The 17,499-nt window shown below is 50.5% G+C and overlaps 1 protein-coding gene across 1 annotated transcript in view; it reads right to left on the bottom strand.

Moving 5' to 3' along the window:
• Positions 1-6,575: 6,575 nt before the first annotated feature.
• Positions 6,576-17,499, bottom strand: part of PRKRIP1 (PRKR interacting protein 1) — a gene marked incomplete at its 5' end in the record, with an annotated part of 30,309 nt that continues 19,385 nt past the window's right edge. Inside the window, 1 exon segment of the mRNA NM_001133284.1 lies at positions 6,576-8,229. Coding sequence (NP_001126756.1) covers positions 8,132-8,229 — 98 coding nt within the window. The 3' untranslated portion in view covers positions 6,576-8,131.

Here is a 17,499-nt window from a genome sequence, read left to right as displayed (position 1 = left end):
TCCCTCCTGTCCAAGCTCCTGTCCCCGGCCCCAGCTCTGGGAGTCAAGGCGAGGCCCCCCCAGCCCCACTGGGGGTCCGGCTACCCACAGACCACGAGCTGGTCTTTCCCTGCCCCTGGGTTCGGGCGAAAAAGGGGAGCCCCAGCCTTGGCAGGGTGAGCCTCGGGGGGTGCCCAGCATTGGACGCTGGCTGCGTGGAGGGGTGGGGAGTGGGGACAGGGCGGGCGGGTGCCAGGTGGGCAGTGGAGGGGAAAGGAAGGTGGGGAGGGGAGAATCCGTCTGGCCACGCCCGAGTTTTCACAGGATTTTTTTTAAATTTTTGTTTTTGAGACAGGGTCTGGCTCTGTCGCCCAGGCTGGACTGCAGTGGTGCGATCATGGTTCAATGCAGCCTAGAATTCCTGAGCTCGAGTGATCCTCTGCCCTCAGTCACCCAAAGTGCTGAGGCTACAGGCAGGAGCCACCACACCGTGGTAATTTTAAAAATTTTGCTTTTGTTTGTTTTTTGAGAGGGAGTTTTGCCCTGCCACCCAGGCTGGAGTGCAGTGGTGCCATCTCAGCTCACTGCAACCCCCGCCCCGGGGTTGAAACGATTCTCCTGTCTCAGCTTCCTGAGCTACAGGTGCACGCCACTAGCCTGGCTACTTTTTTGTATGTTTAGTAGAGACAGGGTTTCACCATGTTGGCCAGACTGCTCTTGAACTCCTGACCTCAGGTGATCCACCCGCTTCGGCCTCCCAAAGTGCTGGGATGATATCCGTGAGCCACGATGCCCGGCCAAAAAAAGAAAAAATTCTTTTTTAGAGATAGAGTCTTCCTGTATTGCCCAGACTGGTCTTAAACTCCTGGCCTCAAGCAATCCTCTCTCAGCCTCTCAAAGCACTGGGATTACAGGCATGTGCCACAATGTCCAGCTAATTTTTAAATTAAAAAAAAAATTGAGATGGGTCTCGCTATGTTGCCTCTGCTGGTCTCGAACTCCTGGGCTCAAGTGATCCTCCTACCTCAGCCTCCCAAAGTGCTGGGCATACAGGCATTAGCGACCTTGCCTGGCCCCTGCCCAGGGTGTTGGATGGCACCATGAAGAGCTTGCACTGAGCTAATTGGGGGTTGCCACCCAGAGCGCACTGCCACTCACAGGCCCAGCGAGACCCCTGGGGTCCCAACTCCAGTGCAGCGCGCTGTCCTTCTCATGCTGTTCGCAGACAGCAGCAAAGAGTTTCTGCTGTGCCCCGGCCTCTCCACTCCCTACTGCAAGGAGCCTCTCACCCTTAACGGTGAATTCTCTGCGGTTTTACGAGCGAGGTAGTCAAACAGGAGTGTTCTTTTCAGGAAGTGCAGCACATGAATAATTCACAGACAGACAAGATGGGTTCCTATCAGCCCAGCGGTGCCAGACGGTCCCTTGGAGTCCTTCCTCCGTGCCGGGTAGGCTGCTGCGTGCCCTACATAGGATTTTTCCATCTGTCACAACAGCATTGGACCGTGACACATTTATCCAAACGAAGGAAAAATTCCACTCATGTCAGCCAGCCCACATCTTATGACAATTGGAAGAGTAGATGTTACGGACGCCAGGTTAAATCCATCTACACTTCGAGTTGTATTTTACAGGCTACTGCTGAGAGCCAGAATGAAACCAGGAGGACACTTAGTCTAATAAACCAGGTTTTCCCCTCTGGGTTACTGACCTAAAAGGCAGGTTAGGCTCTAACATGGGCATAAGCAAATCCCAGGGTTCCTTACTGGCCCTCCTCCCGCCACCCCAATCAATGGCTATGGGTAAGGGATCATTTGAATTTCAGGGGTGAAGTCCTCAAAAAGCAATCATGTTATGGCTTTCCAACGTGGAGTTCTTGGTAAAATGAATCTCGGTGGCTCATGCCTGTAACCCCAGCACTTTGGGAGGCCGATCACCTGAGGCCCGGAGTTCAAGACCAGCCAGGTCAACTGGTAAAACCCCGTATCTACTAAAAATACAAAAATTAGCCAGCCATGGTAGCGCACGCCTGTAGTCCCAGCTACTGGGGAGGCTGAGGCAGAAGAATCCCTTGAACCTGGGAGGCGGAGGTTGCAGTGAGCCAAGATCACACGCCATTGCACTCCAGCCTGGGCCAGAGAGCAACACTCTGTCTCAAAAAAGAAAAAAAAAACCAGGAAGAAAACACTTTGTAAACGACAGTAGTTTGCATCATAGATGAACATGCTTTCAGCAAAGGAGTCCTTTGCTTGTTGAATTCTCACTCTTGCAGCGACTTCACTCATCCTTGAGAAAGCTTCCTGTGCCTGTTACTGATGCCGCCACCCCCCAGGCATATTTATCCAGCATGCCCAGACAGAAGCAAAATGCAAGTCATAATTGCCAGTGCTTTGCAGAGTTGGTTTCCTAACCAAACACAGAATAGCTTGCTTGCTTGCTTTTCTTTCCCTCCCTCCCTCTTCTTTTCTTTCTCTCCCTTCCTCCCTCCCTTCCTTCCCTCCCTCCCTTCATTTTTCTTTCCCCTCCCTTCATTTTTCTTTCCCCTCCCTTCCTCCCTTCCCTCCCTTCCCTCCCTTCCTTTCCTTCCTTCGTTCCTTCCTTCCCTTCCTTCCTCCCTTTTTCTTTCCTTTCTTTCTCTTTCTTCTCTCTCTCTCTCATATTTATGAGACAGAGTCTCGCTCTGTTGCCCAGGCTGGAGTGCAGTGGTGCCATCTTGGCTCACTGTAACCTCCACCTCCTGAGTTCAAGCGATTCTCATGCCTCAGCCTCCCAAGTAACTGGGATTACAGGCACGGGCCACTATGCCTGGCTAATTTTTGTATTTTTAGTAGAGACAGGGTTTCACCATGTTGGTCAGACCAGTCTCGAACTCCCGGCCTCAAGTGATCTGCCGGCCTCAGCCTCCCAAAATGTTGAGATTACTGGGGTTAGCCACCGCGCCTGGCCTATAATAGCTTCTTTTTGAGATGGAGTTTCGCTCGTCATCCAGGCTGGAGTGCAATGGCATGATCTTGGCTCACTGCAACCTCCACCTCCCGAGTTCAAGCAATTCTTCTGCCTCAGCCTCCCAAGTAGCTGGGATTACAGGCGCCCACCAAATTTTTGTATATATTTTTTAGGAGAGATGGGGTGTTGCCATGTCGGCCAGGCTGGTCTCCTACTCCTGACCTCAGTTGATCTGCCCGCCTAAACCCAGCTCCTAAACCCAGAGGATGTTTCAGCCGTCAGCCCTGTCATCAGGGACCCCTCCTTCCACCAGGAAACCCTGTTCCTTGGCTCCAGTGAGTCTGCCTGCTTGTCCCCCCATTTTCTGTCCCCTCGATACACGATTCTCAGGGTTCTGTCTGGGTCTCTCTCCTCTCTATGCTCCTGACTGGTTTCATCTACTCCCATAGTTCCAAGGACCAGGGCAGCCTCACGACCCCATCATCACCTTCAGCCTTGATTTCTCTTCCCAGCAAATATGCCTAGGGCCTTCCACTTTAGCAGGCCCACAGCCGAATCTGTCATCTTCCCTCACATTCCTGCTCCACCGCCTGGGTCAGCCGTCTCAGAAGGATTCCCTCACCCACTCAGCTGCTGGCACCCATGAGTCCCCTCCCCATCGGGTCGTGAGAATTTCCCCACCTCCACGTTGCTGGCCTCTCCCCTACTTCTCCCTGTCCCCACTTGCGTCTGCACTAACTCAGGCCACCATCACCTCTGGTCTGCATGGCAAGGCAGGAGCCTTGTCCCCTTCCACAAACTCAAAGGTCCCCCATGTCTCTCCATTCCAGCCCCTACCCTGTGGCCTTTGAGACTCCAGTCCCCTGATTAACAGGGTCTGAGGCCATGGCAGGGTGCCTCCTCCCTCCCCAGCTCGCTTTCTGGGGACTCTTGTTCTCCTGAGCCACCTGAGTTCAGCTCGGTGCTCGCCTTCACAGAGGCCTGGGTCAGGTGCCCACACAGCAGGCTGTGCTGCTCTCCCCAGTCCTGTTCCTGCTCAGACCTGGAGCCCCCTGAAGGCAAGGACTGTGTCTTGTCCACCACCATCCCCAGTGCCTAGCAATGGGCCTTGGAATCCCTTGGATTTTGCACTTAGTTGGTGCTCAATAAACATTTGCTATCTTTTTTCATTTATTATTATATTTTTTGAGACGAAGTTTCACTCTTGTTGCCCAGGCTGGAGTGCAGTGGTGTCATTTTGGCTCACTGCAACCTCTGCCTCCCGGGTTCAAGCAACTCTCCTGCCTCAGCCTCCCCAGTAGCTGGGATTACAGGCTTTTGCCACCATGCCTGGCTAATTTTTGCATTTTTAGTAGAGATGGGGTTTCACCATGTTGGCCAGGCTGGTCTCGAACTCCTGACCTCAGGTGATCCACCCGCCTTGGCCTCTCAAAGTGCTGGGATTACAGGTGTGAGCCACTGCATCCAGCCTTTTACTTCTGAGACGAGGTCTTGCTGTTACCCACGCTGGAGTGCGGCAGCACAGTCATGGCTCACTGCAGCCTCGATCTCCCAGGCTCAAGTGATTCTCCCACTTCAGCCTTGGAAGTAGCTAGGACTATGCCACTAGGCCAGGTGCACTTTTCAATTTTTATTTTGTAGAGATGTGGGGTCTCACTATGTTGCTCAGGCTGGTCTTGAACTCCTGGCCTTAAGTGATCCTCCCGCCTAGGCCTCCCAAAGTGCTGGGGTTACAGGGAAGAGCCACCACACCCAGTGGATTTGCGACGTTCTGTGAAGGAAACAGGAAACGGCCTCCTGGAACTCGCTCCAGGTTAATTTCCAAGAGTGTTCTCTCTACTGAAATATATGTTAATATATGGTAATCGTAGCTCACTTTAGTCAAGTACACCAAATAGTAAACAGAAATTAACTTCCAAGAGGGAGAAGGAGAAAACACGTGTCTCCACCATGAATGAAAAAGAATTGGCCTGAGTTCTATTTCCAAGAGTTAGTAGAACACTCCTCTAACTCAATTTTAATGTCGTTTTTGTTTTTTACCAAAATATAAATGTTGGAAACAGGGAAATAAATTTAAAATAGTAACAGGGCAGGGCTCGGTAGTGTACACTTATAATCCCAGCACTTTGGGAGGCTGAGGTGGGAGGGTCGTTTGAGCTCAGGAGGTGGAGACCAGCCTGTGCAAGATGGCAAAACCCCGTCTCTACAAAAAATACAAAAATTAGCCAGGTATGGTGGTGAACGCCTGTAGTCCCAGCTACTTGGGAGGATGAGGTGGAAGAATGGCTTGAGCCCGAGAGGTGGAGGTTGCAGTGAGCTGAGATCATGCCACTGCATCCCAGCCTGGGCAAAAAGGCCAGACCTTGTTTCAAAAACAAACAAAAATTAGGCTGGCATGTGGTGCATGCCTGTAGTCCTAGCTACTTGGGAGGCTGAGGTGGGAGGAATGCTTGAGCCCAGGAGTTGGAGGCTGCAGTGAGCAATGATGGCGCCACTGCACTGCAGCCGGGGCGACATAGCAAGACCTTGTCTCAAAGTTAACTAATTAAAGGGGTGGGTTCTGTAGTAGAATCTCCTGTTTAAACAGTAAAATACCTGTTAAAATGTGTATTTGGGCATGAATCATAAATGATGCAGAATTACAGGGGCATCACCAGGGAACCTAGATATATTTGTTTTTGAGACAGGGTCTCACTGTGTTACCCAAGCTGGAGTGCAGTGGAGTGATCACGGCTCACTGCAGCCTTGAACTCCTCGGCTCAACGGATCCTCCTACCTCAGCTTCCCAAGTAGCTGGGACTATAGGTGCGCACCGTCACGCCCAGCTAATTTTAAAATTTTTTGTAGAGATGGGGTCTCACTGTGTTGCCAAGGCTAGTCTCAAACTCCTGGGCTCAAGCGATCCTCCCGCCTCGGCCTTCCAAAGTGCTGGGATTACAGGTGTGAGCTCATCACGCCTGGCCATAAGAATTCTTGTGTGTGAGTTTTTTTGAGACGATTCTGTTAACTACACCTCTGTGTTCAGTTCCAGACTCCTTCCCACCCACGAGCAATGAGGGACATTACTTCATGATTCTCCCCTAATCGTGGTTTTTTTTTGGTGGGGGAGGGCAGGGGCTCAGTATCACCCACTCCTTTCTCAATGATGACATCTGTTTATTCCTCTTTTCCTAAATAAGTGATGCCCTGAAGAAAGAATCTCTCAACTTAAGGCTGATAACCTAGTACTAATGGCCAGAAAGGGCTACAGGACATGTCCTGCCTAAATATCATCTCCCGCACCCCATGGGGGTGAAGCCCACCGCAACCTGGCATCCTGCTGTGTCGCCATGTGCCCATCCACCCAACGCACGCCTGTGGCGACTGTCTCTCTTGGCCCAGTGAGCTGGCAGAGGCAGGAAGGGACTCGCTCACAGTCCCCTGGCTTACCGGAGGCAGGGGCAGGATTCAAAGCCAGGTCATCAGGCTCCAAGCCCCAGCACCCTCCGCAGCACTGAGGCGGCCCACAAGCTCCAGGTTGCAGACTCAGGGCAGGGGCTGTGACACATGTAGGGGTGGGGAGAGGGATGGAAACCAACAGTCCAAAGATAGAACTAAAACCGAAACGCAAACCAGCCAGTCCCAGACAGAGAAAAACAGGTTTCAAAATGTACAGCCAGGGCATGTGCTCATTTATTAGGGATAACTCTCCGTGTCCGCTTCCTGGGAAAGAAAATCCCTGTGACACGAACCGATGAAGGGACAGAAGCTATCACAGATGCTACAGGGCTCAGAGAGGGGCCGGGGAAATCTACACTACAGAAGTAAAAGCAACGTAAAATGTTTCTGGGTTTCCTTTCCCTTCACTCAAAACCACTATTTCCTCAGTTCTATCAAAGTATGTAAGGGGCATAAAATAGACACAGGAACTCGGGGCTAAATCATCCAAAAATGGAGCCAAGGCTCTAACTAGAAACCGTCTCTGTCGTCCCTGTTTGCCTCAAAACCCCGAGGTAAAAGGCTGGTCTCAGCTCCTCCCAGGTCCCCTGGCTCCCAGCACAGTGCCCCATCCTCTGTGTTCATCATCATCGTCGTTTTTTAAGAGACAGCGTCTCGCTCTATTGCCCAGGTTGGCCTTGAATCCCTGGACTCAAGCGGTCCTCCTGCCTTGGCCTTCCGAGTAGCTGGGATTCCAGGCGCACGCCCCTGTGCCAGGCTGCCCTGCTCTCTGCAGGTGCCTTCTCTGCACGGGCCTAGTGCCTCGATGCCAGTCTGGGGCTGCGCCACCTGAGGACACAGCAGTTCTGCCTCTCTTCTCTCCACTGGCCCCAACTGCTGTGAGCCAGCTGAAAGCCCTGACGGTTGCAGTCATGCAAGGAGGAGCTCCACCCACTTGACCCAGTCCCGCCTCTCTCAGCCCGTTCTGTTTAGACCCCCTTCCGCTTTGGGATGAAAATGCAGCTGTCGGTGAGAACCCTGGTCCGGCTGGGAATCCCTCGCCTTCTGCTCTGGCTCAGCTCAGCTTGGAGTCTCCGCCTGCTCACTCTCCGGTGACCAGCTCTTCCCCCACAGCACTTCCCACACACCCTGTGCCATTGTGACCCAGCCCCTGGTGAAGCCCCTGGCCCGGGCCTCCTTGTGCACACACCCAGGGCTTCCCAGAACACCAGAGCACCGGGAGCTGCAGTGGGAGCAGACCCTCTGTGGCGTGGTCCCCACTTCCCACTGGAGTGAGTGGGCAACATGGACCAGCCCCACAGCCGAGGCCATCTCCTCACTGAGCCTGGGACCAGGTCCACGTAATGTGTCTTCAGTCCCCGTGGGAATGGTGGCATCTCAGCCTTCTCCAGAGTGTTTGTGACTCACGGTCCACATGTCCCAACAAAACGCAAGGGTGTTCTGCTCTTTACTAAATAAACGTTCCCTTCCCAGAAACCAGCCCCAAACTCATCACTGTTCAAATATGTGGCAAGGTGAGGCTCTCTGTCCCCTTTTACCAGGAACACTGATGGCGTCTGCAAGGCAGTGCCTCTGAGTGTCAGGGAGATGGCCCCTCAGGCTCCCAACCCTGCCAAATGCAGGACTGCGAGCGGCTTGGGAGGGGTCTCCTTGGCTCTCCATCCAGCGGGTCAGCGGGTCCTTGCGGGGGAGAAAGAGCCAAACAGCTGCCTTTCCCTTCTGGTCATAGCACGAGCCAGGTTCCAGGCAGAGGCTGTGGCAAACATTGTCATCGCCCCATGGTGAAACTGGGCACTTCCTCCTCCTCTTCTGTTCCAGATGCCTCCGCAGAGCTGCTGGACCCCTGCTCCTTGGGCTGACCGGGTCCTGTAACCACATAACATTCAAATTACAGACATGCAAAATCGTTCAGGGTCAAGGGTGCTTTCAAAGAGGAGAGCTGATGGGAAGACAGAAGTCCCCGTTCCTGGACTGTACAGCAAGAAACCAGGGTCATGCCTCACGCCCGCCAGTCCTCTGAGCCATTCCCCAGGAGTAAGGGTGGGTCACAGACCTGATCTACCACTGTTCTCACGGGTGCACCCCATCTTTACCCAAAGGCCCAGAGGCACACGCAAGACCCGACACCTCATAAACCAGGCCCTACTACTTTTACATGGTTCAAGTTGCCTCTTGGGTGGGCAACTTCCCGACCCAGCTCTTCAACACCTAATGCCAGGCTGACAACACTCTCGCTGAAGTCTCAAGTTCTCACTGCTGTCCGCAAAAGGATTTCCGAAACCTGTGTGGCAGAGGGCTCTGCCCTCAACACATATGCCAGCTTCCCAACTCCTCCCAAGCATGGCCCAGGAAGCCCCTCCTGACACCTGTGAGCAGCACAGGTTCCCTGTCCCCCATCATGACTGCCAACCAGAAGCGGAGCACGAGGACAACGTGTTTCCAACTCCTCCCCTCCCCCTCTTCATGGGGGAGCAGGAGGACAAGTGAGAGTTGGAAAGGCAGAGGCAGAGACCACAAGGCAGCAGCAGATGGCCCGGCTCAGCCATGCCAGGACGCCGGCCACAGGCACAGTGGCCTCAGCAACTCACAAATGCGTGGGCTCACCCGGGCCAGCCAATGCTCCTCGCCGCACATGGGCAGGGCTTGCCCTGGCCACCCACACGCCCACTACACACCCTGAGCGCTGCTACTGCTGTGTCACCAAAGGTCAGGCAAAGGGCCTCTAAGCAGGGGGCCTTGCACAGCCGAAGGCACAGCCCAGCCTAAAATTCACCGTCATACCCAGGATGGGACCCCAGAAAGAACATGCACGGCTCTGGCGAAAGCATCTGGAAGATTTAGTTTCATTAATTTGGGGCATCCCTTTTTCCCCTCAACCTCATACCACACAGCATGATTAGCTTTGAAAGTTCAAACGGGGAAGCCGGGTGCAATGGTGCACACCTGTAATCCCAGCACTTTGGGAGGCTGAGGAGGATAGATCACTTGAGTCCAGGAGTTCAAGACAAGCCTGGGCAACACTGCAAGTCCCATTTCTACAAAAAATGGCCTGGTGACACATGCCTATAGTCCTTGCTACCCATGAGGCTGAGGCAGGAGGACCTTCTGGGCCCAGGAGTTCAAGGCTGCAGTGAGCCATGCCACTGCACCGCAGCCTGGGAACAGATTTTTTTTTTTTAAAGTTTAAATGGTGAGGATATTTTAATAGCTAATATTTGTCCAACACTATTACATGGAAGCACTGTGCTAAGTCTGTACATAGAGTACCCTGTTTAATTCCTACAATAGTCTATGAGGTAAGTACCACTCTTATATATCCATTTTACAGATGAAGGAGATAAAAGACCAGAGAGGTGGAGGAACTTGCTGCTCGAGATCTCCTATTCGCTAAGACAGGGACCCAGGCTCAAACACGTTCTCTGACTCTCTCAGCCTCTGCCTATGTTGTCTGCAGAAATTGTATAAGGGGCCAGGTACGGTGGCTCACGTCTGTAATCCCAACACTCTGGGAGGCGGAGGTGGATGGATCATGAGGTCAGGAGTTTGAGACCAGCCTGACCAACATGGGGGAAACCTCATCTCTACTAGAAATACAAAAATTAGCCGGGCGTGGTGGCGGGTGCCTATAATCCCAGCCACTTGGGAGGCTGAGGCAGGAGAATCGCTTGAACCCAGGAGGCAGAGGTTGCAGTAAGCCAAGATAGCACCACTGCACTCCAGCCTGGGTGACAGAGGCAGACTCTGTCTCAAAAAACAAAAACAAACAAACAAAAAAAGAGCATAGGGTCTGATCTTTAATTCTGCTTCTGATGAATCGTAGAATACTGGTTGAGCTGGATGTTTGTGGAAGGGAGCAACAGAGGAGGACTGGAAGCGTTCCCCATGGCTGAAAAGCCTTTGAAAATGCAGTATGGGCTGCAGATCCCTTATCCAAAATGCTCGGGACCAGAGGTGTTTCAGATTTTGGATGTTTTCAGACTTTGGAATATCTGCATCTACACAATGAGATATCTTGGGGATGGGACCCAAGTCTGAACATGAAATTCACTTATGTTTCATATACACCCCATACACATAGCCTGAAGGTAAATATAACATTTAAAAATAATTTTTGTGGCTGAGTATGGTGGCTCACACCTGTAATCCCAGCACTTTGGGAGACCGCGGCAGGTGGATCACTCGAGGTCAGGAGTGTGAGACCAGCCTGGCCAACATGGTGAAACCTCATCTCTATAAAAATACAAAAATTAGGCCGGGTGTGGTGGCTCACGCCTGTAATCCTAGCACTTTCAACGGCCGAGGCGGGTGAATCACCTGAGGTCAGGAGTTTGAAACCAGCCTGGCCAACCTGGCGAAACCCCGTCTCTACTAAAAATACAAAAATTAGCTGGGCGTGGTGGTGCACCTGTAATCCTAGCTACTTGGGAGGCTGAGGCAGAAGAATTGCTTGAACAGGGGGTGGGGGGTGGGTGGAGGTTGCAGCAAGCCGAGATCATGCCACTTCACTCTAGCCTGGACAAAAGTGAAACACTCAGAAAAAAAAAAAAAAAACTAGCCAGGCGTGGTGGCACATGCCTGTCATCCAGCTAACTGGGAGGCTGAAGCAGGAGAATCGCTTGAACCCAGGAGGGAGGGGTTGCAGTGAGCCAAGATCATAGCACTGTACTCCAGCCTGGGCAACAGAGCTAGAATCCATCTCTAATAATAATAATAATAATAATAATAATAATTTTGTGTATGAAATAATAATAATAATAATTTTGTGTATGGTTCATTGTGTACAATGAACCATCAGAAAGCAAAGGCGTCTGTCTCTCACCCATGTGGCTGATCTGTGGCTAGGCATCACCATCATTTCTTACTCTGAATTTATTTGCTACTGATAAGCAATCCTTTTCCTACACTTATTCACACGTAAGTGCTTAACAGTAATAAATACGATGGGCCATTCATACAGTGGAAAATAGTATGTTCAGAGTAATTAAGCAGCACAGCTGTGTCACGGGAACACCTGGATCGGCTGCTAAATGGTAACAACAGGCTTTCAATCCCCACCTACTATGCTGTGTTTGGATTAAAGGGTTACTGGACACTTTTTTTTTTTTTGGAGACGGGTCTCACACTGTCACCAGGCTAGAGGGCAGTGGCGCGATCTTGGCTCACTGCAACCTCTGCCTCCTGGGTTCAAGCAATTCTCCTGCCTCAGCCTCCCAAGTAGCTGGGACTACAGGTGTGTGACATTACACCCGGCTAATTTTTTGTATTTTAGTAGAGACGGGGTTTCACCATGTTAGCTAGGATGGTCTTGATCTCCTGACCTTGTGATCTGCCCACCTTGGCCTCCCAAAGTGCTGGGATTACAGGCATGAGCCACCACACGCGGCCTTTTTTTTTGAGACAGGGTTTCCACTCTGTCACCTGGGCTGGAGTGCAGTGGTGTGATCACGGTTCACTGTAGCCTCCTGAGTAGCTGAGACTATGGGTGTGTGCCACCACACCTGGCTAATTTTTGTATTTTTTTGTAGAGACGAGGTCTCAACCATGTTGCCCAGGCTGGTCTTGAACTCCTAGGCTCAAGTGATCCTCCCTCATTGGCCTCCCAAAGTGCTGGGATTACAGACATGAGCCACTGTGCCCGGCCTCATTTTTCAATTTTTCACCAACTTCTGTTCATGGCTTTTGGTGTTTCAACCTTTTATCTTTCTGCTTCTTCAGGTCATGCGTGGCAGTCATTCTTGGCTTTCTGGGCTACAGAAAAACACAAATGCTTCCTCCTTTTCTTATCACTGTTACCCACAGGGGATCTGCAGGCCTTTTTCACGTTTTCAACAGTATCTTTACATAACAAAGCAGAGAACAAGCAAAGAAACTGTTGAGTAAGCATGGAGGTCTGGGCGCCGTGTGGGGCATTGTGGGGAACCTGCCGCTGGTGTGTGTGTGGTCTGGAGAGGCGCCATTTTCTTACCCTGTGTAGGTGTGCCTGTGTGGGGGAAAAATCTGGGTGTATGTGGAAAGGTTGTATTGCAGCTAAAGGAGGCTGGGAGGGTCTTCTGTCCCTGGGAGACACTGAATAATCTGTGTTGTGTATCTGCGTTTCGACTGTGCCCTCTTGCATGAGGTTAGGGGTGGAATTCCTACTTGGAGCGTCATGTCAGTGTTCAAAAGCTCTGAATTTGGCAGCATTTTCGAGTTTGGATTTTTGGGTTTGGGATGCTCAACCTGTATCTCACTAATGGTCAACACAAGGGATTTTGTGTGTGTGGAAGACCCACTGTCAGGGTCTAAGAGTATCACTCTCAGGGAGGAGAAACTCAGAAACCGGGAGCACAGTCAAGTCATTTGGCAATTTGACAAAATTACCCCAGTTCATTCCTTCAACATAACAAATATATAACAGTAAGAAATCATCAAGTGGCTATTTCCTGTTAGTTACTATGCTTCATGTTGGTGATATAAGAATTAAAAAGATACTGTCACAAATCAAAACAAAAAGCACAACACATATATTAGGATGGCTCAAATTCAAAAACGGACAATACCAAGTGCTGAGAAGGATGTGAGGTAAGAGAAACTATCATTGCTGGTGGGAGCACAGCACGGAATAGCCACTTTGCAAGACAGTTTGGCAGTTTCTTACAAAGTTAACAAGATTAATCCTATCATACAACCCAGCAATCATGTTCCTGCAGATGTACTACTCAGTTGATATGAAACTTATGTGCACACAAAAACTAGCACACAAGGCCGGGCACGGTGGCTCATGCCTGTAATCCCAGCACTTTGGGAGGCCGAGGCGGGCAGATCACTTGAGGTCAGGAGTTCGAGACCAGCCTGGCCAACATGGCGAAAACCCGTCTCCACTAAAAATACAAAAATTAGCCAGGCGCGGTGGCAGATGCCTGGCTCAGCTTCTCTGAAGGCTGAGGCAAGAGAATTGCTTGAACCCGTGAACCCAGAGGGCAGAGGTTGCAGTGACCTGAGATTGCGCCAATGCACTCCAGCCTGGGCGACAGAGAGACTCCATCTCAAACACACACACACACACACACACACACACAAAAAAAAACAAAAAAAACAAAAAAAAAACAGTAGCACACAAATGTTTGTTGCAGCTTTATCCATAATCACCAAAACTTGGATGCAACCATGCTGTCCTTCAGTGGGTGAACCGTGGTCTATCTTGACGGTGGAAAACTATTTGGCCAAAGGAATGGGGCATTAAGCCACGTTCTGGTAAGGAAAAGAAGCCGATCTGGAAAGGCTGTATACGCTTTAATTCCGACTCTGACAGTGTGGAGAAGGCAGCACCACAGAGCCAGTAAACAGGTCAGGGGCTGCCAGGGGCTGGGGGTGGGAAGGAGGCTGAACAGGGGAAACACGGAATTATTTTAGGGCAGTGGAATTCTTCTGTATGATATGGCAGTGGTGGATACATGGTACTATGCATTTGACAAAATCCACAGAACCTTACAGCACAAGTAATTAAAACTTAATTATTATTATTTTTTTTTTTTTAGACGGAGTCTCATTCTGTCACCCAGGCTGGACTGCAGTGGTGTGATCTTGGCTCACGGCAACCTCCACCTCCAGGGTTCAAGTGATTTTCCTGCCTCAGCCTACTGAGTAGCTGGGATTACAGGTGCCCGCCACAGCACCTGGCTAATTTCTGTGTTTTTAGTAGAGATGGGGTTTCACCATGTTGGCCAGGCTGGTCTTAAACTCCTGACCGCAAGTGATCCGCCCACCTCAGCCTCCCAAAGTGCTGGGATTACAGGCATGAGCCACTGTGCCTGGCTGAATTATGCTAATTTTAAAAGTCATTTAGGAAGTTGGGGTCCCAGGATGGAACGTAGAAGGTGACACATGAATCCAAACGTATCATAAATGTACCAAATGACCTCTGTGAAGGGAGTGTGGAGAAAAGTGCTGATCAGCCAGGTGTGGTGGCTCACGCCTGTAATCCCAGACTTTGGGAGGTTGAGGCCGGAGGATCGCTTAAGCCCAGGAGTTCAAGACCAGCCTGGGTGATAAAATGTAACATCGTCTCAAATTTTTTTTAAACATTATAAACAAAGAAAGTGCTGATCTAAATAATTCTTGAAACGAGTGGCCTCTGTAAGCTGTAAGGCTGAAGGGACTGCACATAGCAATGTCCTCTAGTTGATAATGATGCTTCCCCCAGGGTAACGGTAAACAATTCTGAAACCATTATCCATGTATGCTGGAATTGAGCAATTAAGCAAATGGCTAGTGGATGGTGGTAGCAAAGATACTCACTATTGGAGTGAGAGGTGACAGAGAAACAAGGAGAGAAGGCTAGAATGAGCCATGTCATACTGGGCTGGACTTGGAGACATCAGTATGAACTCAGGTTAGTGTAATATGGATGAGGATAGTTATGGGTATTAGTATTGACAGATATGTACATATATACTGGTGGAGTACACAGGTAAATTTCCTGGCTCTGTCAGCTGAGAGAGCCTAAAAGCAACTATCCTGTAGCACAGAACATGCCTAGTCCGCAGACCTTGGGTTTTAATACCATTTCTCTAGTAAAAGCAGCCAGGGGCCAGGCATGGTGGCTCACGCCTATAATCCCAGCACTTTGGGAGGCCGAGGCAGGTGGACTGTTTGAGGCTAGGAGTTTGAGACCAGCCTGGCCAACATGGTGAAACCCTGTCTCTACTAAAAATATAAAAATTAGCTGAGTGTGGTGGCACGTGCCTATAATCCCAGCTACTCAGGAGGCTGAGGCAGGAGAACTGCTTGAACCCAGGAGGCGGAGGTTGCAGTGAGCTGAGATCGCTCCATTGCACTCCAGCCTGGGCAACAAAGAGTGAAACTCTGTCTTAAAAAAAAAAAAAAAAAGAAGAAGAAGAAAGCAGCAGCCAGGACTTCTTGGACAAATGGCTGATCCCAGGTCCAGGGCAGGAAACACAAGACACGAGTCTGGAATATCCTATAGTACCAGGAAGTAAGGAAGCCAAGTGTGGCGGTTCATGCCTATAATTCCAGTACTTTGGGAGGCTGAGGCAGGAGGACTGCTTGAGCCCAGGAGTTTGAGACCAGCCTGGGCCATATAGCAAGACCCTTGTCTCTACAAAAAAATTTTAAAACTTAGCCGGGCATGGTGGTGCACGCCCGTGGGCCCAGCTACTCAGGAAGCTGAGGCGAGAGGATTGTATGAGCCCAGAGTTTGAGGCTGCAGTGAGCTATGATGGTGCCACTGCACTCCAGCCTAGGTAACAGAGACCTTGTCTCAAAAAAAAAAAAAAAAAAAAGTACCCACAATTATGGGACTTTGTCAATGGAACACAGGAGCCAACTGAAAGAGCTCCCAATGGCCAAAGCTGGGAATACTATGAGTAGTAAAACAAATACAGTAATAATGGACTATCAAGTACAAAATAAATATCCATAAGCTCATCCTGATAGATGGAAATGATTAAATAATGATAAATACATGGAAAGAAGAAATAACCCTAGCGTGCAGAATGACTTCAATGACACATGTAGATTCTCCACTGTCAGGGAGGAGGAACACAGCCCCACACTCCCTACGTGTGGGCTACACACAATGACTTTCTTCTACAGAGTAACGTACAGGAAGGGGAAAAGAGAGTAAACGTATGGGGGAGAAACCTGACCACACTACCTCAGCCATGTGATCAAGGTAAACATCAACAGTGATGGCACCAGCCTGGGCAACACAGTGAGACCCCGTCTCCAGAAAAAATACCAAAATTAGCTGGGTGTGGTGGCTCACACACGTAATCCTAGGACTTCGGGAGGCTGAGGTGGGTGGATCACGAGGTCAGGAGATCGAGACCATCCTGGCTAACGTGGTGAAACCCCGTCTCTACTAAAAATACAAAAAATTAGCTGGGCGTGGTGGTGGGCACCTGTAGTCCCAGCTACTCAGGAGGCTGAGGCAGGAGAATGGCGTGAACCCAAGAGGCGGAGGTTGCAGTGAGCCGAGATCGCGCCACTGCACTCCAGCCTGGGCAACAGAGCGAGACTCCATCTCAACAAATAAACAAAACACCAAAATTAGCAGGGTGTGGAGGTGCGCATCTGTAGTTGCAGCTACTCAGGAGACTGAGGAAGGAGGATCACTTGAGCCCAGAAGTTCAAGGCTACAGTGAGGCAAGATGGTCCCACTGTACTCCAGCCTGGCCAACAGAGAGAGACCCTGTCTCCAAAAAAAAAAAACAAAAACCAAAAACCAAAAAAAAAAAACACGCCACAAAACCTGATGGCCACATTGGCAGTACACCGCCCTGATGTGTGGTGAGAAGGGTGCTTTCCCTCTGTAGTCCTCATCCCCAAAACAAACTACCCCAGTCAAATCATGAGAAAATCTGACCAATCCCAACTGAGGGCCATTTTATAGAGCACTGGACCCACAGAAAGTCTGAGAAACTGTCACAGCCAACAGGAGCCGAAGAATGGGTGATAACACAATGTGATGCGGTGCCCTGGATTGGATTCTGGAGCAAGAAAAGGGCAGCAGGTAAAAACTAAGGCAGCTGGAATAAGGTATGGACTTTAGCTAACAAGTGTATCGATGTGGGTTCACACATTGTCACCAATGTACCAGGTTAATTTAGGAAGTTAAACAATGGGGAGACTGGATATATGAGAACGCTCTGTACTATCTTTGCAATCTTTCTATAAATCTAAAGTCATTTTAAAATGAGGCTTATTTTGAAAAAGATGGAACTGACATTATAGCTGAATGGACAAGCACCTTATCTGATCTGGCAGGGCCTGCAGCCAAGGGCACACACAACCCCACACAACCCCATGGGGCAGGCTGGCAGGAAAGGCGACTTCTAGGGCCGGGCGCCGGAGGAAGGTGAGGAGAGGCTTTACACAGAAACAGAAAGCATTGTAAGAGGAAGCTGAAGGTGAAGAGAGCTTCTCCAGTCAGATGAGAAGTCAGGCGGCGTGAAGAGAGTACAGGCAGCCTAAGCACATGCAGTGAGGCTGGAGGACAGAGAGCTGGGGGCATGTGGAAGGGAGTGGACAGACCAGCATGGTGGAGACCAGAAGGGGCCAGACCGTGAGGGCCAGGAACACTGGGGCTGCTGACAGGGTTTCACGCAGCATTGCCTCATGGGCGGGTGTGGGTGC

Source organism: Pongo abelii, chromosome 6 (assembly GCF_028885655.2).
Source record: "Pongo abelii isolate AG06213 chromosome 6, NHGRI_mPonAbe1-v2.0_pri, whole genome shotgun sequence".
Taxonomy (NCBI): Eukaryota; Metazoa; Chordata; class Mammalia; order Primates; family Hominidae; genus Pongo; species Pongo abelii.
The sequence above is the reverse complement of the archived record's forward strand: the minus strand, read 5'-3'. Positions and strand labels throughout refer to the sequence as shown.